The following is a 25,078-nucleotide window of genomic DNA, read 5'->3' as shown; positions in this document are numbered from 1 at the left end:
GCGTAAAGCCTCTGAATTACAAATTTTTCTTACACTTTGTTTCTAAGATTATACGGATATTTCAATCAAATCTTTTGCATGTGCTAGAGGTGTAATCTGTAGCAGTCATAAATAATCAGACTACAGCTTTGATTTATTTTCAAACCATGTTTATTGCATACATCACTTTTAATAATAAGTTTCCGTCAAGGGGCTTTGGTAAATGTAAACTCATTGAAATCACTCAAGAAAAAAAGAAAATTTTAAATCATAGTGGGGGGTTCGTTCAGGCTAGAAAATTAGATAGTACCTAATGTTTGCTCAGATTTCAAAAAAAACGCACGACGATCGTTCGACATGGCGAAATTATTGTTTTGCTTTAAGAAAGAACTGGCTCTCGTCCGATACCAAGAGTAGAGGGTAGCGCATATCTATTACAACAAACTAATAACAAACTAAGGTTTTCCTTAATTTGAACGCATCACCCTGTAAATATACCATCATTGGTGAATAAAATGAGGGGACCCATAAAATTTACACATAGCTGTGTTTGATTAAATATAGCTCCGCGTCCGAACTAAATACCTGCATGCGGTCCTTTTTATGTAAAAGTTGCCTTCCTCTGCTTTTAATGTAGCACTGTTGCTAGAAAAGTATTTTCAAACTGTTTTGGAGAGGAAGCCACTTAGTAGAACGGTCAGTGAAGTGGCTATTCACCGCACTCTGCATGAACACTTAAGCCATTACGCATAATCCAGATATTTGATGTTGCCTTCTTCTGGGGAATAAGTGATTCGAGATGCGATACAGCCGTTACTTTTGTCTAATTAATGACAATATTATAAGCACAGACTATTTTGATTCAAATCTGTGACTAAGCATGAACTCACATTTGAATTATAAGAAGAGCTCGCACAAAAGCAGCGGACTTTAATGACCCTTACAAGAAAATCTGCTGCGAAGAGAAATCGCTTAATGGGTCGGGATGACGAAGAAGTTAATAATATAACCTAGGAAATGATGGATAAGGTGGCTTTGTCATCAAATAAAAACAAAAAGCGAAAGCAGTGCACAACGCAGTAAGAGGACCGGATCATTCTAATTGCGCTATAAAAAAAAACCGATCTGCAATGATTTTTCAACTGTGTTAAGTGGTAGCAAACTTTGGAGTCACTGTGTCTATCAACATTGTATCGAAATAAGTGGGTTATCGTAAACCAGTCAAAAAAACTCTGCGAAACATCCCAAAGAAATGTGCAAGTTTCGGTAGGCTGAACAATTCCAAAGCTGAGCAGTTAAAGACTGCGGCAGGATCTGTCGTATTTTGTGTATTAATGCGAAACACGTTTACAGGCATTCGGGCGAAGTATTCCATGAGTCTTGTACAAGTCAGCAGGCCAATCATTGAAACAAAATATTGGTGTGGGCCTAGATTTGCATACACGGTGCAGCGGCCTGACACTTCGTTAGCAGAACTCTGGAAACCCGAGAATACAATGCAGTAATTCAGACGAAAATATTGTTGCAGATACAAGAATGGTCCCCGCATGAGAATTGTGTTTAAACGTGAACTCACTCTGAGGTTTTTACCGCTAGTAATGTTGAGGCTTTGCCATGGCCTGGAATTTTACCCGACTTGAATTTGGTCGAAAACATGTAATACTATGTCGACGGGTAAGTCAGGGTAAGAGATTACGAATATCTCACAGCTCAAGAACACAGCGCTCCGAACATGAGCCCGGGTCTCGGGTGTAATGGAAACGGCGAAAAAGTGCGTTCGGAGTATGTTGCACCTAGCTACAGCAGAGATAACGCCGAAGAGTGTGCGAACCAAATACTAATTTTAATAACTGTCTTCAAAAATGGCTCAAAAATGGTTATCTAGGTATATGGTCGTCACACGTACTATAATTAGAAAGTAGAAGATAGCTTTCACATAAAAAAAAAACTGCGCACAGATAACTCAATCTTCATCCAACTTGACAACGTGTAAAATCTGGCTGTTTATCGCATCCTCAAAGAAGTATTGACCGTTTTCTTAACTAGTTTTAATAATCAGTGTTGGTGTCATTTCAAAGCTCAGATTCGACAGTACTTGACGTGCAAAAATTGTTGGTTTGTCTTTAATCAGTATGCAATATTGAAATGTTTGTAGAAACTCGCCATATTTCACAATTTTATCACGATAGAAAGACAAATGCTGTCAAGGCCTCTTATATAAGAAAATCTTCAATATAATGAATTTCGCAGACGTTTCATTTATCTTTAACGCACTTTAAGACTTTCCGAATATATATGCCGATTCAAGACGTTAGGTTGTTCAGAATGTTATGATGGTTTTTCGCCTAGAAGAAATGCGAGGCTTTACTGTAGTGCCAGCAAAATAACATGTAATTCATGTAATAAATATTCAAGTCCGATGATGAAAACATCTTTCAGTAAGTTTCTGAAACTCCCTTCGCTGTCAAATGTACGGTTACGAATGTCACTCGCCAGCAATCGGAAAAGGCTGCAATCCATGAGCACGAATTCTAGAAACCTAGTTGATGCAAAAGAATCTGGTAGTCAGGCTCTTGTAAGCCAGCTTTCACAGTGGTGGCCCACAGTGGTGGTTCACAATGTGGTCCGGCACTGTAACGAATAAAAAAAATTGCGTTGTCTATCGGGTCTTCTCTCTTAAATACCTCAGTAGACTCGATGCAGTATGATGAATCTTTATCGATCGTTTTGTTAATAAGTGCTTGTCATTCGCAAGCATTTCTTGGTCGACTTTTCTGTTTCACGAGAAAAAACAATGGTGCTTTTTGAACGCGGATCTAATATAATTCTTGGCCATATATCTCTGAAAATCACCAATTCCCTTCTCTGCTTCATTGAAACAGAGACACCTCCTTTCGACCAGTGCTTGTAAACTCTTGTAGTCGTTCTTCAAAGCCTTATTTAGCGAAGGAAACCTAGATATGCCAAGATCAATAAAAATTATAAAATTTTTACTTGAGAAATAATTTCGGGCCCAACTAATATATGTCCAAGCAGAAAATAAAATGCATAAAATGTAAGACGACATATTCGAGAGAATGTAATTTTATTTATTTAGATTATGAAAACTATAAAAATAAAAACTGTTGATCCATAAGCAAACAGCTTTAGCTCTTTGACTACAAAAATAAGATATGGGTGTTAGGACAGTTATAACTACAAAGTACGAAGGACGTACTTCTTATAAAAGCTTTGATTTTACAATAAAGTATAGCGAAAAACGAAAGCCAAAGTGTAATTCGGAAGACTGTTTTATGATAAATCAAATCAATTCCAAAACGTTTCAAAGAAACTAAAAATTTGATGGTTTTTATTAATTTCGAAAGATCCCTTAGCTGGACAATTTTGTAGAAAGTGTCTGGTGTGGCACATTAAGAAGACAAGTTTAATTATGAAATATAAATTACAGAGCTAATAAAAACGACATCTTCGGTTTTAGATCAATAACTATTATAAGGTAGCTTTATCACATTTTAGCTGCGTTATAGGTTTAATATAAAAAAAATAGCAATACCAAAGTTTTTTGGTGCATTTTGTGAGCCCTGCATTAGCACACGAACATGAAGCTTGTAAAACTAATGACATAATAGTATTGAGTCGCTAGCGATATCAGTGTTTTATGCAGTATTGCATTTACGATACTTGCACCTATCTAATCACCCTCCAAAGGCATACGTAAACTAAGCTTTTGATACGGCATTTTTAAGACGGTGACCATAATAATTGTTTCTACAGTATTATGTATTTGAAAAATGTATAAATCTTAAGAAATAGATTTTAAGAAAACTTAGAAATGTATCAAAACGAGTGGCTAGGTGAGCTATCGTTATATCTATTTTTAGTACAGTATATTATAATACAGCGCGTTTAGCATGTAATACTTTAGGCCCCTCAGCATATGTAAATTTAAAGGATTGCGAGTTCTTGGATTTATCATTATTTATTCATTCCATTGACTATAATGGCACCAATAACGTCGGAAAGTGATACCAATTTACTGTCGCAGGTGAATTACTTTGGCAAAGAAATATTGTTAAGACGTTTACAGCGGAAGCAGTGACTGGAGGCCAGCTCTTGCTGACAAGGCGAGCATTATTTGGGCGATAACTTGGTATGTCCAACTTCGATCATCTGAACTTAGTTCTCGCAAAAAAGGAAACAGTGCGGGTTCGTTGTCCTGAAGAGGCAAAATTTTGGCCTAAAATATATCGAGCCTGTCCTTAAACTCACTATTATCGCCTACTTTAAGGTTTAAAAACAATCAACACCATACGGGCTTAAATTGGAAAATATGGGTGCAGAAGCAACCGCTCGATTCTCTTTTCCTGATTGAGGTTGCGATTAAAGCATGCTGAGAAGGTAATGCTTTCTTGTTAAGCGATTACACAACGTGCTATTGATTGCTGTACCTTCATATTTACGAGGCTGTTTAAGAATTTAAAATATATGAAAGTATTGATGGAATCTACTTCGAGCAATGATTGGGAATAAAAAAATGCCCCTGATGTCCTTTGAAAGCAGAGCATCAACTTCTGCCGAATATACTCGGCACTGCCACCGAAATCACCCTCTTTTCTGGATGCTGCCATTTTGTAGTTCATTTTTTTGTGGTGAACGGCATACCTGGAACCCAAGGCACACCTAGGTTCAGTTATTAAGGAAATTAGATCTTTTTTTTTATTTACCTTCAATTTTTTATTAAAATCTAGTTGACAAAAACACGGTGCTTATATTCCTCTTATTTTCCTCAAAACTGAATTTCTTTACCGAGAGCGAGGCGGTTTTCACAAATATCTATAACATTACCGAAATGTATCACCATCATATCTTATATGAATATTAACAGCTCGTGATTGCGGTTTCAGGGTTGCTGCTTTACAGAAAAAGACAGTATACTAGCGAAGCCTCTGGTTCAGATTTCTTATACAATGTGCATAACAGAGATCTTTATATATGCTTTTTCAGAACAATTTAAATATATTCTTGTCAAAAAAGCCGACGTCCATCAACTGCTGGCAAGTTCTTGCAGCCAACTAGGAAAGGCAGATGGCTTGCAAGCCCATTTACAATACTTTAAGAGATTTGATCTCATATTCGTTGACTTTCTCTTGCAAGTTATATAATTTTAAACTCCAGATCCCTACCTGTTCTTATAGTTTCCAGAGATGCACCATTATATAATACGGAACTGAGTGTGTGATAGAGAGTTTGAAATAATATTCCAATCAATTTCGAACCGATGTCCAAAAACGAGATTTAGGGTTCAGCGGGTGAGAGTGTCATAGAAGTAGAATCTGGTCTGCATAAATTTTTAATCTTTTCAAAGAGAAAAGATAATACGCTAGTTTTACAATTGATATACATATGGTCAATTTTCATCATGATGTCCTTCCATATTAACTGGCGTCAATAAGGTTCAGCCATTAGGCAGGTTCCATATAAATTGGATTGCTAAGGTTGTACAAGTACGCCTATAAACAACACGTGGATATGGTTTCAGAAGCGCTGTCTGCCATAACGAGACTATGTGCCAATAAGGCCTTCAGTTTAGACTTGATCTCTAATTAACACATCATGGCCTAACTTCTAGCAGATTGTTGAACCGCCTTCTTTTATGCTTAGTAGGGAAGGATCGCATGTCTAATGGTTAAATTGTGTGCATCATTAAAGGTATTACTCATCGTGATTCCCAAAGGGAACGGCGGTTGGAGGGACCCTGAATCTGGCGCAATATTCTAAAAAAAAAAAAAAAAAAGGTTAGCGCTATGAACTTTTCGCCTTGTTTTTAATCGACAGTTTTTCTGAATTCTGAGAAAATCGTAACGTTATTCCGGAGAAGGAACACAGTCTTTGCTATCAGAGCTTGACTCTTTTTCCTTGCTCCACACTGCTGAAACATGCTCGACCCATTCCAGAAACGGGGAATACACTTCCTTTTAGCGTTGTTTGTGGAGCGAGAAATCCTCTTTAAAACTGGTTAGATAAATGATCGCTGAGGGACATTCTCTAAGAGAATCAGGCATTTGCGGATGAGGGTATTGCAAAACTTAAGCCAATGCAAAGCCAATGCAATCAAACTACTGGAGTGGCTTAGCGTCACAACGTTAACGTTCTGCTTTCTGTACACCTTAGTGGCCTGCTTAGCGTCGTTAGAAAATGGTATAATTAGACTGATGTGCCGCTTTATGTGGGTATTCAACAACTGAACATGACGTAATAAAACGCTTTGAACATAAAAATGGTAATATTTCTACATGGTAGTCGATATGCAGCTTTAGGCGCTTTGAAATTTCGTACCCGACAACTACAGTTTGTACAAACAGTTCACTTCGGTTTTGACCCTTTCATCTATTGGCGTATCGTTCATTAAGCATATCTCAAGTCACATCATTTAATAAACCACGCAAACTGTCAGTAAAGAAAATACTGACTCCTCTCATTTCCAAGATAGCTACTGAAGCATCCTTTGCTTTTTTTGCTGATCTGAAAGCGTTTAACAACGCATTTACTTTTTCGGTTTAATTACTTTGAGCTCGCATTTTTATAGCACGTTCTCGTATTGCATACCGCTATTACAAATCGTTTGGTTCTTGAATGCCGATTTTTGTTGAAAATTTGTAGTTCGCGTTGCCGGCAACAGGTACAACCAAAATTAATCCACTGACATATAAAAAATTAACGTAAATTGACCTCGCTCTCTTTCTAGTTGGTGCGGATTACTGAAAGAGGCCGAATAGAACGCTCCGGCATATTATGGCTCGGTATGCTGTAACTGGGTGTCATTATCTTTTGCAAACGATCGTGGAGTAACGTAAAAAAAACGCTTGTCGATGCATGTGATGAACGAGCACTGCCTTGGTGTCGCACTGGTTACTGTTCTGTTGTGACGTCGATTGGCTTATCTACGTAGACGACAGCCCGTCTTTTATAACAACCGGTTTCTAGGCTCTAGAAAGAATTTCTAGGCTCCTTCTCATGCTGGCTGTTACATACTAAAACGCTCTTTCCATTCTCCACCATACCTATGCACTTGACTGCTGGAGTTCTTTTCATAAAAGCAGTTTTAGTAATCTAGCAAAATATTGGCAAATCAGTTCGTACAAATTTATTGAACTTTCAAAAAGAGAAACAGAAACAAAAAGATGAATATTTGATGCCAGATGTTGATAAAGTGGTTAATACAACCGTTTTAAAAACTTTGTTTTAACAATTTTGGTGCCAGTACTCTGTATTCTGAACCTCATGGCGAATATATCCTCAAAAAAAAAAACATTCAGCGTGAATATCCTATACCCTATTGTTAGAATAATATCTACCAATTATTGAGACGAATGGAGGTACAACGTTTTCTTAGCAAGCCTTAAAAATACCTTAGAACAAAGAAACCCTAAAGAATGCCATTTAAAAATAGCTGATACAATTGGGCACCACAGTGGTAACTCAAAGCCTTATGACTTAGTTATTAGAAAGGTACCAGGTGAAATACTGAATAAACGACTGTACAGTGGAACATAGCAGAGCGTTACTTTATCAAATCAACTTAAGACCAGGTGGTCTAAGAGGTAGAACTGTGTTCTTATATATATAATACCAACACGTGGAACATCATGTGTATGCATTCACTCTGAGAACTTATTATGAACGTGCTGCGAAAGCCTAAATCTCGTTGGTGAAGGAAGCCCAAACCTAAAAACAGAACTATGCCCATTTTGGGAACATATATAAATTCCGTGCAGTTTGAGATATGTGCTTACATCCCGTTCCGTTGGGATCGTCATGATCATGTTACATTTTGAGAGTCGCTTGTGCAGGATGCCTCTAAATCCATAGAATGGTTGAATTTAATATCGAATTGTTTATATTCTGATACCTTCGATTCTGAGCGACCATCTAAGATCTAAGTTATTATATATGCTGTTTCGTGTGGCACCATTAGGAAAAGATAGTTTATTTTATTGATGTTGCACTATTGGTTCACAAAGCTGGTAGCTTTTCGAAACGCTAATTCAACATTTTCCTTGTATATATTCGAACTTGTTGAAAAACATACTGAAAGGTATTTATCATATATCACTGTCTAGAATGGCTCAAATTTTAGAAGCTAAGTGTGAGTAAAAAGCTAATAAAGGCTTTCGCAAAAGTGCACATCTTATATATTTTAAAATAATTAATTAATTTATAATTGAAGATTGCATATTCTTTTGCAGAACAGTTTGCACCTGCTATAATTGTAGGCATAATGGGCATCAAAAATGTAATTTCCGTAATAGTTTTTTCGTCCGACTAACCGAGACTTTGATAATTGCGCAGTTGGTAGGGACGATCTTACGACCAAATACGCTAATGTAATATTTAAACTAAAGCTCGCGAACTTTACACAGCGCATTAAGATTATGATATTTTATTAGTGTTCATTCTAATTTAGCTCAGTAAGCTAAGATGTAATTCCGAAATGCTGAATAAAAAAAACTTGTTGAATCGATACTGCCTTGTACGTGTATATATATATATATATATATATATATATATATATATATATATATATATATAATCCGTATGTAAATAAGATTCATTTGATATCAATTTTAAAGCTCATATATATTATGGCAGAACTCGTGAATTTGCTATTATGATCCAGAGGTTCGACTTTTAATATTGTTCCCGATCACACTATATAAAGGAAATTAATTAAATGGTAGCAAAACGTTTTGAGAACATGGTGTTTTAATAAGGATGTCAAAAAAGAACGACGTGTAGCAAGATATATATGTTGTTTTGAAGTCAAATAAGGTGAGGAACCGAATAGGCTTAAATGCAATCAACAAAACTTCGGACGTTTTTTCGTTTTCCCGCAAATCTTAAATTGTGTATATGATTATAGCGACCTACAGGACTACATTCCAGCGTCGACGCTCGAAGATTTATGCACTGCCCTACAAAATCCGACAACTTTGGAAGTCGTAAAACTTCTACAGGAGGTACAGGAACTCCGAGAGGGGCAACTGTATCAGCAGCGATGCGACCTGGTCGGCGAGATAAAATGTGAGTTCAATTTAATATTAAAAGCAATTTAAGATCTTTTCTAGGTTATTTTTAAATGAGAATTTCTAATTGAAGCTCGGGAGCTCTTTGAATGCTGTTGCCATTTCTGCGGTTAGCTCCTTTTTCGAGAAGTAACACTTCTTCTTCTTCACTAATTCTAACAGTTCTAAATCAATATGAATGTAAGGTGCGTGTCTGCTCTGCTAGCCGTTTTGAAAGTGAAATACGTTATCCCGGGGTAACCATGTCCAATATCCCAAGGGTCACTTTTACGTGTAAGTTGTAATGTGTTATAAAATAAATTATTCTTCTAACTTAACTATCCTTTTTTGTATAAAGTGAAATAAACTCAATGTAATCTTTTCTTCATATTGGGGAAGGTAAGGCTCCAATGGACCTACCTTTTATAGGCCACGCCGTTTTTTGCAGGAACTAAACATTGGTTATTCATTTGACAGTATCATCCCTTCAGCATTTTGGAAGTGGAAAGAGTTAAATATTAAATGCAATTCATATTACTAGATACTTTCCTTTGACCGAATTTTAAGGGGTTGGGCTATATGCAATAGCTTAGTGAAGCTTGTATTGTATCGAACTTTTTTCGAACGATCAAGAAACAAAAGAACCACCTTGTTTTCCGCCACAGTCCCACCTGTCTCAAAGCTACTATTTTCAAAGGCAAACTAGAAAAAAGTTACGTTTTATTAAAGCCAGAACATTCGAATTATATTACGTGACCGCTTTAGAGGCTATATGTGTAGGCCACTGCATTTCGAGCATATTTGAAACTGGATTCTATTGATGTTCATTTTGCAAGAAAAGTCAGAATGTGGCCTCAGAACACAATCTACCTTAGTCGGAATGCGTTTATGTGTATGTATAAATTTGACTAAGGGATCGTAGTCTTCCAGACGTTGTACCACATGTCGCCAGCGATGTGTCACACGTGGTTGGTGCTGAAAGGTATTTTGATGGCTTTATTGGCATAACGTATCGTTAGGACAGATCAATGTTGCTACCAGTGCAGATCATATCATAATTGTAGATTACAATATACTGAGGATAAATATTTATACCAGAATCATGGATAACCAGTATAGTTATGGAGGTTTCGGTCCGGTCAAGTTGACACCGGAAAGCCGTGCGCATCGTTACCGTTTCTCTTTCCTCGAACGAAATTCAACTCGTGCAGGTGCCAGTATCTGCGCCGACTTCATATCATGCAGCAATGCTTCACGTCGACTTATAGTAGCCGAATCTTTAGCCTACCTAACTCAGCAGTAAAGGAAAATAAAGCATCGATTTTTCTGATCAGGACTTTATAGCAAGAAAAGCATTTCCCTAAGCCATATAATGCAAGTGTTTCACATGTATACTGGCTATGATGTTTTTCTTCCCGTGATTTTAATTGTTTTCAACTGGAACGTTAAACGGATTCCGTCTTAAAGTTTTACTGTTCTCTATGTTATGTTCTCCGGAGCTACTTGATTGGTTGAAGGACTTGAACAACGCTAACCCCATTAGGTGGTACAACTATTTTTACTGTATATTAAATGTGCTCCCCTTTACTGATTACATATTAAAGCCAGCACTTTGGGAGCTTTTCATAGCTATGCGGTGATTTGCACGGTACTGATTATTTAAAAAGGTCGAGGGTTGGATTACTACGTTATTTGTCATTCTCTTTAAAGCATAAGTGCAATCGAAACCACATGGACTTCATTGGAGAATATGGAGCGTACGCCATCGCTCGACTCTGTTTTCGATTTAGTCTGTAATCGAGGACTGCGATAAGTTGCATGTTTTTGTCAAATAACCATTCTATGTTGCCGATTGCTGTACCAACGCATGAATAAAGAAATTTACAGGAGCTTAGGGTACTTTGCTTAGAATATTTTTGAGGCGATCTCTTGTTATGAAAATATTTGCCAAGATACATTACTATTATGAGCGTCAACTTAAACTTGAATACATTTAGCATTGTGATCAAAAGTCGTTTGCTTACCTGTTCAGTTCCCACATAGGAGGCGCAAACTGACACACGTCTTGCCTTTGTTTCAGGCATATTATTTTGTGGGAACAATTGTGGAAATTGTCCCACACGCGTTTTTATCTGTCCTGAAGCCTGTTCGTAGAGAACCGATCCTTGCCTGTCTGATTTTGTGTTTTCTGTACGATTTCCTAATACGTACTTAAATGATTCTCCTGTTGAGCCGGTAAGGAACGTATTTTACCTGATTTTGCTTGAAAGCTTCAATGGCCACAGCAACTCATTCTTCCGTTGGAAATCTTAAGCTGTTATTATTTCCTTTGTAGCTTTGAGAGTTAGTAACGCACGTAATCGAGGGGGAGGGCTGTAAAGAAGCCTATTATGTCGACAAGCTATCTGTCTACATGATAGTAAAATTCGAAACTGTCTACCATTAATTCAGCCATGTTCCTCCTTTGAATATGAGAAAGCTGTTGAATTGGTTAGCAGATGATAAATCCGCCGCCAGTCTAAATCCTTTTATCACACAGAGTAGTTAAACGGGCAAAGCGTAATCAGGGTTTTGTTTTATCTAACTGCACGGTAGTCGGCTCAGTTGGTCAGAAAGGCTTGAAAATCTGAGCATATCGTAGATTAGATACATATGGCCACTGCACAGCTCAGATTTGAACCAATGGATTACCATATATAGAGTGTCATTAAGAAAGGTCTTCTAGCTTTTTTCATTACGCCATTCACTCGTTTTACCACAAAAATGCTCGCATATTTGAAAAGTGAAAATTCGAGCCTGAAAGTGGTGTAGGCGCTAAATGGAAACTATAATAGCAGCGAACGGAAATTATTTTGACTAAATTTGTCGTCAAGAAATGCGCTTTTAATACATGTCAAAACCTCATTGTTTTTTGTTCTTGCTTAGATCTAAACCGACCAACTTGCGCCTTACTAAAATACCATGTGTGTACAGCTGCAGTTTGTCCTTGGCTAGAACGTGCTGCATTAAAGTTTTTCTGATACAGGAAATTGTCGCTCGAGAAAAAGGTTGTCAAATAGTACGACCGCCATGACACGAAGGTTCTGAGTTCTCACTGTCCTCATGTCATGGCGGTCAAATAGCAAAGCTAGAGTAAGAACTTGCGGGTCGCATTTTTCTATCTAACTAAAAGTCTTGAGCAGCAAGGTTGTTCCATTCAATACGATCCCTTAAAGTGGTCGGATTAGATTCATTTTTTGAGGGTAGCTAGAATTTTACACGGAAAAAAATTATTTGAAGTTGGAACCGATTGACCAAATACTTCCACTCTTTCCACTGTTTAAAAGGAAAAAATTGCTTTTTCCTATGAAACCAAATGTTATTTCGCTTAGTCGTGAAGCGATGGCAGCAACTTCTTTCCCATTTTCACTGTTTACTGCCAAGTCGAAGATGGCGACTAGTATAATCCGCGCTAATATATTATCAGCGTAAATATTGTGTTATGTAAACAAATGCGCTAAACGGGCGTTGCATGTATAGGTGTGTTTCATTGTCATGCATGATGAAACTTACCAAAACTATATTATATAAAAAATATAATGTTACAGCTATTATAGATAGTAACCAGCCGCTATCCGACGTTTTCTCTATTATAAATACGGTTAGACTTTTACTTCTATATAGACAAACGGAATTGTGTTCAGTCATAAGACAGGTATTGAGCAAAGCCCGTGCGCACTCTAGTCATTAAAAGAAAGTGGACATTAAAAATACTGTATATCCGTCTGCCTTAGAAACTATCATAAGATCAAAATTGTGGGATATCGCTTGCAGATCTGAATGAATTGGAAAATTTGTGAAGTCAAATAACAATTACATGGAACAGTTACACGGTACAGCCACAAAATCACCAAACTAAATCAATGCTTACAAAAAAATGTTTTTTATGTTGGTACTGTATGATCACACTAATAGCACTGTGAATATATATATATTCAATATGCTAGGATGCAACCAAAGACAACGGTTTTGTCGAGAGAGTGAAAAAGGGTGAAGCCGACAGTGTGATTTATGTCATGCAAGGCAAGCAGGCAGTTAATTGTTGAGATGCACACAAATTGCAATAAGCTCGAACGTACGGACCTTGGGCATTTATGGCTAGTAAAGTGCCTGTCTTCGTTGTTTTTCATTTGGACAGTTTGGCCGTCGTCTCATGGGCGAATTCTTCTATGAAATAAAGTAACATATTTATCACCGACGCAATATAGGTTCGACGCTGTTTAATTTAGCAAGTCTGCGCACATTTTTCTAATTTTTTCCTCCACCTCACTTTTTCATACTGGACTACTTGGCAGCGGACGCACATCCTACGCCCTTCAAAAATACGGATCGGCTTGACTTTTTTGCTCATAGGTATATATTATCGATAGCATAAACGAATACTAGATGAAGTAGAGCATACGTTACGCATACATTAGTAGAGCATAGAGTTACGGCCTTCTTTGATGATATTATGAAAAGAAAGGAACAACTGGAAAGGATGAGACGTAAGAGAATCATAGAAGGACAGGCCCGAAACAATCACGGGCCTAACACACTACAATTGGTATTAACGGGAAAACAGGGAGTACGGTCCCCCTCGTAGAAAGAGGAAAGCCAGAATGGAGGATGGACTGGAACGGCTCAAAGGCGAAGGATGACGAAATGACCGTTCCTGCAAGTCATGGTTTCGAAGTAATATCAAACATATCCCGAACCATGACCCAAGCTGGTAAAGAGATCCAGGGTTTAGTGGGTGAAAGTCCCACAGTACCGGACAAAACACAATTCAGTGATGTCTGGTCTGCATAATGCATTTGCCCTTAACCTCCAAAAAAAAGATGAAGTAGAGCATAACACGGGCAATACTGCCCACATCTTATACATAGTCAAAATTAGATAGGAGATGACTACTCGGAAGGACAACATAAACGATAAGCAGGTGAGGTTTCTTCCGTAAATTTTAGCTTTATATCTCTTCCGTGCTCTACTATGCCATATAACAAAGTGCAGTGCACATAACTAGCTTCGAACGCATACAAATGCTCTATGCTACCCGCTGTACATAAATTTTCTATTCTATCATACAGGATTAAATTTGAAGCATTTAATTCTCTGCAATTTGGCGATATAACTGGTTAGCCACAGTGCATAATCACTGTTGCAGATTCTAGACAATTTGAAAAGCCCGCCGTGGCGTTCTGATACGAGGAATAGCAACGCGAAAGCTAGCGGACGTTAGCGCAATATCGCCGTGTGCCGAGCATCAATTTCCAGTATAATGGTACGGCGTTATACTATACTGTGTTGTTGTTTTTGCTGTCGCTTAACGATCGCTTCAAATTTAAACCCGTGTGATAGAACAGAAAAGCTCTGCACAGCAGATTGCATAGAGCAGTTTTATGCGTTCGAGGCTCGCTGTTTGCGCTGCGTCTTGTTATATGGCATTGTAGGACACAGAGGAGATATAAAGCTAAATCTGCAGAAAAATGACACCTGCTTGTCGTTTATGTTGTTCTGTAGAGTAATCATCTTCCATCTCAAAGTAATTTTCGCTATGTATAACATGTGGGCATTGCTGTCCTTTGTGATGCTCTGCCTTATCTTAGTTATTTGTTTCTATGAGAACAAATGCGATTCTTGGCTAGACAATTTACCATTTGTCAAATAATAAAAAGATACCTTGGTAGGAACACCTGAGGTAGAAAAATAGTACACTGTTTAGTAATGCTTAGATGTTTACAGGAAGACATCTACTACATAGTACAAGAATAGTATTTTAACACAATCAGTCATTTACTACTTGTCAACTCCACTCTCAAAAAACAGTATTCTATTCTCGATTTTGTAGATAATAGCAAGAAAAGTTTCTACAAGTTTTTTTGGTCTAGTCCGTTGATAGAATTCTAACATAGAATTGCAAGCTAGTTAAGCCGATGAATTAATTGCTGTTGTTTTAATCATAAGTCGAGACTGGTTAATGGCCCAAAAGGTAATCACTTACACTTCAAATTTATGTTTACACACGAACACAGGTGCGTGTATCAGTTTATACAATAACAACAACATTAACAACGACAACCATCACCCCCAACATTTACAACATTAGCACTCAACGAATAGTTGTTATCGTCGCTATACCTACCGCCTTAACATAACTTGCGTTTTATTGCTTTAATTTTGTCGAACCAAAATTAGTTCGAAGATCATCGTAGGCTCTCTCGTAGGAACTCAGAGATGCAACAAGTCGCCTATACCTGTTGATGATAATAAGCGTTGACCATAATATACATAATAATACACATGGATAACGAGTTATGACCTTTGCATCAAGTTGGATTGATTTCTACTAATAGAACTACTTACAGAAATAGGTTCCGTAGCCGCATGTAACGACTGTAGATAATCAATTTTACCAAAACATTCTCTCAATTTGTCTACTTTTCAGTGCTAAATGATAGCGTCTATAAATATGAGTACGCATTATAAACATAAGCTTGAAAAGCCAAACATCCTGCGTGACGATCAAGGTTAATTGTGTGTATATGAGGCCGTGTAATCCATAACGGCTGCTAATCTACGTATTAAAATACAAAAAATATCCAACAAAGTGTGACTAAATCGTGCCAACAGATCAATAACATATAGAATAATCTATAAACGTATATGCACAGCAAACCATTAATGTTGAGAAATTATTGTACAAAAACGGTTCAGGAGTTACTCATAAAATTTCATTTATGCACTCTTCCTGATGTATTGATTAACAATATATTATCATAAGACCAGAATCAAGAAAGCGATAATATTTTGCATCATATAAATTATACAAATCTAGTTGGGCTTGTAAAACCTCCATTTTAGTAATTTGCCAGATATTTTGAAGCTTGTTATGCAGGATAACGGACAATTTGACTAATTCTAAAACATATTTACCGTCGGGCTCGGAGAAGCCTTTTTTTTGCAGAGCCCTATGGCTGAACCCATGCACGACATAGCAAATCACGACGTATCGGCTTGACCGATTCATAACTTCTTACCGTATCCAAGTCGAAGAAATCTTAAAGGATTCTCCCTGTTTCTGTGTTTGGCCTTAAAGGCTTATATTGATGAGAACTCAAACCGGTAACGCAGCTCCTAGAACAACAGTGACGAGTCGACTAGTAGATTCGCGACGCGATTACGGGCTGTTGTGTAGTCCAAGTATATACCTGAAAAATGAGGCTTTATCGCGATTTAATTGTTCGAAGTTCTCCGCTTTGAGATCCTCTCAAATAAAGTATATTTCATGCGATGCCATCGAAGAGTATCTTGTATGATGCCATCAGAGCTACGCTGAGGTGGGGCAAGCTAGAGGCGGTTGCGACAAAAAAACAATGAAGTAGCTTTCTCCTCTCCCATGCAACAGAAGCTATTTTCCTGGATCTTTCGAGGACGTACGCGAAAAACTTTTGCCATTTGCAGAGATCAGTAACTCTGAGTACGGGAACTGATTAATGTCCGCGAGCGGTAACCAGGCAAAGCACAAGATGTTAGTAGGCGCTCTCTTGCGTCTTTTTGAGTTGCGTCGTGGTCGGGATTATCGTCAGTCTTAGTCTGTGACCTTTTTTCTGTGACTACCGCCTAAAGCCGGGTCGGACCCGTGTACCACTAAACCGCTTGCTTACAGGATGACCTTGACTAACTTTCTCGATCGGAGGCCTTTCACCAGGATGAAGATAAGAGTGGGTTCAAGTTGTCTTTTTATGCTAGACCAAACGTCTGTGTAAATAATCAAAATTCTTATACTTACAGACTATAGGTAATAATTTTAATGTGGAGTATTATGTAAATTATGTGTCTTTTCTCTTTCGGCTATGTTAGCATAGATGAAGAGGCCTAAAATAAGCTACTGAGTTTATTGGCACTGCTGAGTTACCGTTGCTTAATTATTATATGGGTCTGTGCTATTTATTTGCCATTCAAATCCCTTAAAATAAAATCGCCTTTATTTGCAAATCGTTAACATCACCACTGTAAATGCATCCTGGTTTAAATACACCATTTTGTTTTTTTAGCACGGCTTGGCGAAGTGCGAAGGCAACATCAAGAGCGTCGGGAACTTCAAGCAAAGGCGGGACTCAGCTTAGAAGAGCTCGATAAAGAACTCGAGGCTCAATGGAATCTTGTCTCGGTATGTAGCTAAGCTTTCCCGAAATGAAAATTTTTCAACTCATCATCAAGTAAATTTATTTGATATTCGGTACAGTAATATAGTCCTATGCATCAGTTCGCATTGTATTCAATATATGCAATGCTGGTTGCTAGTGGTTCCATTCTAACGTTTAGCCAGCTTAGAGCCAGTTTAGAGAGCTTGTTAATTAAGACTTGCCTCGTTTGGCAGTAAAATATGAGACGTCATCCTGTTTACTCAATGCGTTTGTTTTAAAATAGTTGTTCGTTTAACAGCATTTTTATTTTGTTTTGATAAGCGGTCGTTTTTTTTACTATTATAGAAATTATACTATCTTTATTTATCGTATGCAATGAATAAGAAAAGTTTAAATATATATATATATATATATATATATATATTACTGTGTAATGGATAAATTAAAAAAATTGTTTGTTTACATTTTGCTTATTTGTTTGGATTTTAGAAGAAAGCGTTTAGGTGGTTGTGCCTCAATTTTGGTCAAACCTTTCTTTGAATGCAAAGTTGTAATGTTTTTCGTCATATTTCTAGCAAAGAAAAAAGCGCAGCAGATTGCTGGTAAAATATACATACTGCATGAAATTCATCCCCTTTTCTCCTAATTGTTCCTCCTACAACAAACTTTAGTACTCCTGAATAGCATTAATCGAACGATACATCAGGTGAAAGATACATCAGACCTATATGATCAATCTGAAGGTTGACGTCAACTGGAAGCAGGGATTGCAATATTCATCGCCTTTCTTTTCGTTCACTTTTTTTTTACATCTACGCTTATTTCTGGACAGTTTTGCAACTTAAGGGCTGATGCATTATGCAAACCAAACTTTACTGCTTATAAGGTATCCTTCAGGCGGCGTGAGACCCTTGTTCATTAAAGTATAAACCCATAGTTTCTAAATCCTTGGTTTGGATCTAACTTCAACTCAGAGTTTACAGAAACGGCTTGTTAAGATGTGCATAACATTAAGATGTACATAGGTTATGGGTTCATTATTCTTGCTCCTGCAATATACCCATAGGTGTATCAGCGTCGCCTCTTGTTTGCTCAACAAAATGTCCATCAGGTCCCACTTCCCACGCCCATTCTTTTGAGAAGATCTTCAAATAATTCCTGTCAGACATGTCCTGATAAGCATTTTTTCGTTTTGTCTATTTGGGTAGTAGCTCAGCCCTTCGTCCTTGTTTTTTTTTACACTAAAACATCTCTAGCCAGTTGTTGCTTTAAGCGCCGTAGTTCAATCGTCTGAGAGATGCACCGTATATGGCCGTCCAGACCGGTGCTCATCGTGTGTATGTGCTTGACTTCCAAAGCCGGTTTAGCCCCCTCTTCACTGCCGTGACCGGAAATACCTTTCGATTTGAAGGTCAAAAAAACTCACGGCCTGACAAAAGTAGCAGTTTTAAAACAAAGAGCCGTTTTGAAGAAAATTTTGCATTCCGTTCTTGCGAAAACCTGTTACTTTTCAAGTAAAATTAAGATGTAGGCTAATTTTATTCTCCATGGAGATGGCTTTGTGACCGTGTTAGGACGCTGGATAATTAAAAATAATAATTAACACTTGATTTGTTAACTATTGCCGTGAAACGCTGTGGTTAGCTACAAGACGAGTGAGCTATCAGAACAGATCAATGGCTGTGTCCATTATTTATTTCTCCAGCTTTGAACGAATGTATTATGTTATATGCTGTGAGTGATACCATATATTACGTTAGCGATAAAGCAAGAGAAAAGAAAGTTGGATTCGTTGCTACACTCGAAACTTTTAGAGATTTTATAAAAACAAACCTGCGACGGATTTTATCGTCAAAACGAGCAGCAAATTCGAAATTCTTATGTTTCAGCGTTGGTGTTGTAGTTGTAGGGTCACAATCTTGTTTTATTTTATTATCATGTATGACTATGTCTATGTAGAAAGCACCTATTTACTTGTCTTGCTCGACCCACGGTGGTGCCGTTTCTATTATTGCCTTTCGTAGGCTGTTTTCAAGCTATAGCAATAGCAAGTAAATAGTGATAACGTACTGCAATAATTTTCACGTATTGCAATAAACATATTACTCCAAAGTCGATTATTTGAACGACTTTATTTTTTTTGCTGATTGCACACGTCATATAGTAGATATTGTGAAAAAGCTGTAAACGTTTTTTTTTACTTCACATATTGGAGGCTAGACCACTTGCATACGGTTTTGTAATTTCGTAATACAATGTTCTGCACTGAGAGTTGACAGATTTGTCTATATAGAAGCTGTTTAGCTCGTCTAACCGAGAACACAGGCACCTTTGCAGCATGTTGAAGTCGCGAACCTTGCCTCATAGATCTCCATATAAACTAATTTTGGTAAGGTGTGGGTGACACGATGCCTACAATTAATGATTTGTTGGATATACCTAGATTAGTCCACAACTACAGAATATATACAATTGTTGCGCGGCGAATACCTAAAAAAGGGAGAACGTTCCACGTCTATAATAGTGTGGAAATAGTTCTTTTGCTTGCTTCCTACGCTTGACCTATTCGTACCGACCCCTTGGATAGACTTGTTCTTTGCTAAAGATAACCAGAGATCAACTGCCCTCCGTACCGGGTCGACGGTAGGCCGTAGTCGGGAGTTTCACTGCTTTTCTGGTCATCAGCTTCGACAAGCTCTACAGATCCAATGTTGTTGACGATATATAGCGTTATGGCAGCCGGATCCGTAAGAGCGGCATCCGCTTAAAAATAGCTAGGAGAAAGCCAAATTCGTCTATGGTGCAGGAAGTGCGGTGCCACGGTAAGTTCTGCCGTTGTTGATTAATCATTATCTGCGGCGGCTCGTATGGTATTTGTGCATGAGATAGTTTTAAATGCTTGAAACACTAGAATGGTAAACCGCGTTTCCCAGCAACCGTTCTACGATAGACACTGTATTGCGACATTTACCACCGCGTGGGAGCTTTACGTTTCTCTGCAGCTCTGTAACGCACCCCATACACATTACGACAACAGTACCGAAGCTCAGACAGTTGCCTTTCGTGACATAATCGGATTCAGTATTTGATTTACTGATAACTAGTCCAATTTATTTTATGTAACTGTCTGCTTGTTTCATTCGAAGGCAAAATACACTTCACAGACAACTGTTCACTGTCGAGGTTATGAAGTCCGCCAGAGCTGCGTCGACAGAATGAATTATAATCGATTAAACTGCAACCTCATGCTCTCAGTTTACACAAGCGTAAAGATGATTCTTTTCGACAATTACCTCAAAGACGGTCGATAAATTCTAAAACATTGAACTGCAAAAGTAATTTAGCATTCTGAAGAATTCAAGTTTTCGTCAAAAATTAAGTTGTTACATTCTTGACATAGTCGAGCGAAGAATTTTCTCATGGCGATGTTAACTATTGTCGATAGTATTCTGACTTATACATGGGTTTGTTTTTTAATGACTTAATATTCGCATGGTATTTTCAAAATCATATTGGTTTCAGCTTGGGATAACCGAAAATTCACAATAGGATAACAGGGAAGACTTTCCCGTTTCTCTGTCAGAACTCCGTTAGAGTCGCAGGTTCACGATATCAAAGTGAAAGGTTACCCGCAACGGGAGTCCTGTGATGATCAACAAAAATGAAGTGAAGAACAGGATTTTAAGTCACGGCTGTAAGATATAAAACTGAAAGCAATCGAGTAGCCCAGGCAGCGTTGCTGAAACAACGTAGTTGAGTTGAAATAAGTGTGAGAGTAGAAGAATGCAATATATTGAATGATACAAGGTGAGAAAAGAGCTGCAAATGCTACGGGATGGAAGAATAACTGTAACTGAACAATCGACTTACTGCAATAATTCAATAGAACTGCAACAGCAAACACACATTAGGCAGCATGTATGAGGAAGCCATTAGCATGTTTCCAACCTGAGTGTTTATAACTAGCAAAGATGTGTGAAGCCCATGTGCTGCTCTTCGTGCCCTTCCAGGGAGTGGTCGACTTAGTTTTATTTTTATACACGGTATCAATATTTTAAGAGCTGATGGTACTTTCGAAGACGGCGGGATAGGTTTTGATCATGTTGCTAAGCGTAATCGGCCTTTGCACTGAGAACTTCACGTCTGCGACAACTCGTTGTCATCTCTGAAAATACAAAAAAAATATAGGAATCATTTGTGTTTCAACCATAGTGCGGTACTTACCACACTACAGCAAGTCTATGCGTTTGAACGGTCGAGATATCATTTGTTTAACGTCATGTAAGGGTGAGTGTTGACCGTGTGACTAAGAGATATTCGAATAGTAGTCACTTGACGCCGACTCTAAATAAATACAAATATTCTGCACATCATGCAATTAACACGTTCACAGCCCCACACTCTAATACAATTAATGTATTTTATTTTCGTGTTTGGATGAAGGACGAAGTAAAACGAGAACTGAATAGCAAGGATTTAAACATTATAGGAGAGATCGATAGCACGGTCGTCGAACAACAACGAGCTCTTCAGGAAGTGGGAGTTCCCCATTTCAAGGTGAGTGAATCTTTTCAATATGTGATATGTTCAATATGTGACGATTCCACAAGGGCGATGAGGTTAATAATAAAAATAACAGTGATAGAAAAAGCAAGGAATTCTCGTTGTCGTAGCACAGAAACATAGGACACGTTTGCATTACCAGAAGAATGAGTAATAAATCGCAGTTGACAATTTTTTTAAGTGAAATGTTGGCTAAAATAGATATTCTGTTTTCAGTAGCTAAAGAGTAATGTAAATTATAAGCCTGTCAGAGATTTATTGAGTATACCGGATCATCTACGGTCTCACTATGATCAGCCAACGTCAGTTAAAACTACACAGTCATCTTACATGGAAGTTAATAATTTGGGTTTCACTACAGCTACGACTTCACTAAATTCTATCCAAGTAAACTTAACACACCAGCACATAGCTTAGGTCTTGACCTATTGAAAATACTGGACTACGAGTGTCAGAAATAGAAGCAGATAAATAAAATAAATTGAACCTTTTGTAATTTTTTTGTAGCGCAGGAAGCGTGGGCCAGTATTTCACTTTCAACCATCACAGATTTGTCAGCTTAATGTGCAGATTGCAAGTTGCTTAATCAAAATATACCTCTGAAACGCCCACTACTCTTCTGGACTGATAATTTTATTAAATAATTAGATACTACTTTTTTTTATGTCTCTTTATTTTGACACCAGCGTTACCGTTTTAGAAGTCCATTTTGTTCAAGACGGCACATTGTGTCTGCTTAGCAGAATTTTAGGTTGTCCAAAGCAGCTCACTAGAAATATCTATTATTAAATGCAAACAACGATTGTGCAGTTGCACATAGACTAACCGCCCAATTCAGGCCAATGTAATGACTAAACGTTATAAGGCGCTAGACCTGTCCACCTCGTGTTTGTTTTGTCGTTAAATTGAAAGTTGATTCACTGATATTATACCCAGCCTAACGTAATCTGTAAGATACACCAACAGCTCTTCCGTAACAATTACGCTGTCTCACCCAGTCCGTTACCCATTTTCATTTGCTTCATTAGTTCGTTCCAGTATATTTACAAGGGCGCTCATTTAGTTCTAGATTAGTCGCGGCGGTACTTTTATTACGACGTTACTAAAAAGCCATTTTAGTGCTGGCTGATTGACTTCGAGATGTACTTGAATAGGGTCAGCTGTCGACCGACCTCTAAGAATCGAACGTGAGTTCAGTTGGCTTCCGGCCAATTTAACACTGGTACTTTTTAAACATTTTTAAAAAATATGCTTTTTTTTTTTAAAAAGTCGTTACACATGCTGCTGATTCCGCATCTAGTACATCGCCGAAGCTGAATTTTCTAAATATTCTGTTATATTCCTTCGCATTTTGATTCTAACTGAAAATAAATGATAAAAAAAAATAACTTTACATTTGCCGCTTTAACATTTCAATTGACACATAGGAATCCGCTCCAAAACGCACTTTCTCTTCCCTATTATGTAGGCGAAATTAATTTTCAATGGGCTTTTGATGATTTTTTCATCGAAATGTCTATACTAAGAGTATAGGAACGTGTATTGCATTTTTACTTAGGTCGATTAGCATCAAGTAAAACCCACTTTAGGTAAAATGCTTTGTTTTCGCTTCCGGGGGCACTTCCTATCTGAAAATTAAAAATTGAGACACGCATTACATTTTAATTCGTCTCGGTGGGAACTTTCGGTTGGTATTAAGAATGATTCTACTGTAAATAGATATTCGGCTATTACTCTGTCATTCGAAAAATTTTTCAACAGAACCCCATTATAAAATAGCTTACCTTAGCCTCTACAGCTTTCACACACATGAAAGACTCTTGCAAAATAACTGGCGAAAAAGGGCAAAAGTAAATGACCAATTTGCTTAGCTTAACTTTTTATTCTAAGGAATGAAAAAACTACCCTTGTGAAAAAAGTACTAATCTAATCAGCTTCATTTTACGCGCAGCTCTCTTCGTGTGCAACTCTAGCGATCCACCAAAAATAAATTTTACGACTTGATTGGGATAAACACTGCCGTGTGAGACATATATATATATATATAATAAGATAGCCATTTATATATATATATATATATTAATGGCTATCTTATTAGAAAATGTAGGTATATATACACGCTCTTGATGGCTCGGTTTAACTGTGACAATATTCGTATTTATCAACATCATACATAATTTCATATTCAATAACAGTACAGGTCAATTTTATAAAAGCAACTTAAAAGCAAATCGGGATAACCTACCTTGTTTCGCCGCTAAAATTATTTGATACAAGATCATATTGTTTTAAATGGCGCTTTGGTCAAAAATTGTTTGATTTGATGTTATAACATATATATATATATATATATATATATATATCCGCCTAAAATTATGAAATGGTAGAAACATCTCGTAAACATAACTAAATTGATATCAAACGAATTCTTTAATGCTAATATTTCAGGAGACAAAGGAGCCAGTTGAATTGCGCATCCAAATGACCCTGCTCGACTTCCTCCTAAGAATAGTTCGGATGCCCACGTTCCGTTCCTCAAATGACGACGACAGCTGACTGGTACATTTTTATAGATGACCTTTAACATTAAAAATCTACTATCCTGTACAGGCTTGCTTTTGCTTTTCTAAGAGCACATTGCTGAAATTCTGCGGATTTAAGATGAATACCTCATATGAAATTGCTAAAGGAAATACGGCTAGAATAAAACTTTCTTAACCCTAAAATGGATACTTTTTCTTTGATTAAGATGTATTTAAATACGAGGTTGAATGTAATATGAAAAACTATTCCTAAGTCAGACGAAATATTCTGATATCTACAAGTTACATGAACCGAGTGCCAGTATGGTACTATAGGGGATAGTCAGTTCTGTTATTAAATGTGCATGTGTAGTGTGAAGAATGTGAATTCTCAATATATCGATTCACCTTATAGACGAAATCACAAAACGAATAAAAATTTTAAACCTGAATATAGGTTTTGCTTAAAATATTTCAGATTCATTGTTATCAACCCTGTTAGCTTTAGCACTTGCGAGTATTTACACGTTACCGTTTAAAAAATAGTTAGCACAACTTCACGTTGAATTATCAAAATTCTGCATACTACAGAAATGAAGGAATGTGTGCATGTATAGAAAAACTACCGTTTCAATTATTATTATCTAGCTATGCTGAATAACCTCACATTGCTATATTTCAGTTAACCTGCTGCATTGTTTTAGACTTACTGTTATCTTCCTTCGATCATTAAATAGTTTTAATCCAGATATTGCGTTTCCGTGTCCTAGTCGCCCCATGACCA

General features: G+C 37.3%; 1 protein-coding gene and 1 long non-coding RNA gene across 3 annotated transcripts in view; both read left to right on the top strand.

Annotated features, from left to right (window-relative positions):
* The window catches only part of gdl (gonadal protein gdl), a 25,204-nt gene extending 706 nt beyond the window's left edge, over positions 1–24,498 (top strand). The window contains exons 2-5 of one of the 2 annotated variants that reach the window (XM_022855305.2): positions 8,900–9,060; positions 17,117–17,232; positions 21,699–21,766; positions 24,221–24,498. In XM_022855305.2, the coding sequence (XP_022711040.1) occupies positions 8,900–9,060; positions 17,117–17,232; positions 21,699–21,766; positions 24,221–24,257 (382 nt within the window). In that variant the 3' untranslated portion in view covers positions 24,258–24,498. Of the gene's footprint in view, positions 1–8,899; positions 9,061–17,116; positions 17,233–21,652; positions 21,767–24,220 lie in introns of both variants that reach the window. The other variant, XM_022855304.2, reaches the window with a different exon arrangement.
* On the top strand, positions 11,070–13,285 carry LOC111273587 (uncharacterized). Its single transcript, XR_002687942.2, has 2 exons — positions 11,070–11,276; positions 13,219–13,285. It is a non-coding gene; the product is annotated as an uncharacterized LOC111273587 (long non-coding RNA).
* Positions 24,499–25,078: the final 580 nt, after the last annotated feature.

Source organism: Varroa jacobsoni, unplaced genomic scaffold, assembly GCF_002532875.2.
Source record: "Varroa jacobsoni isolate VJ856 unplaced genomic scaffold, vjacob_1.0 scaffold_201, whole genome shotgun sequence".
Classification (NCBI taxonomy): Eukaryota; Metazoa; Arthropoda; class Arachnida; order Mesostigmata; family Varroidae; genus Varroa; species Varroa jacobsoni.
This window is presented reverse-complemented; position numbering and strand designations above follow the sequence as displayed.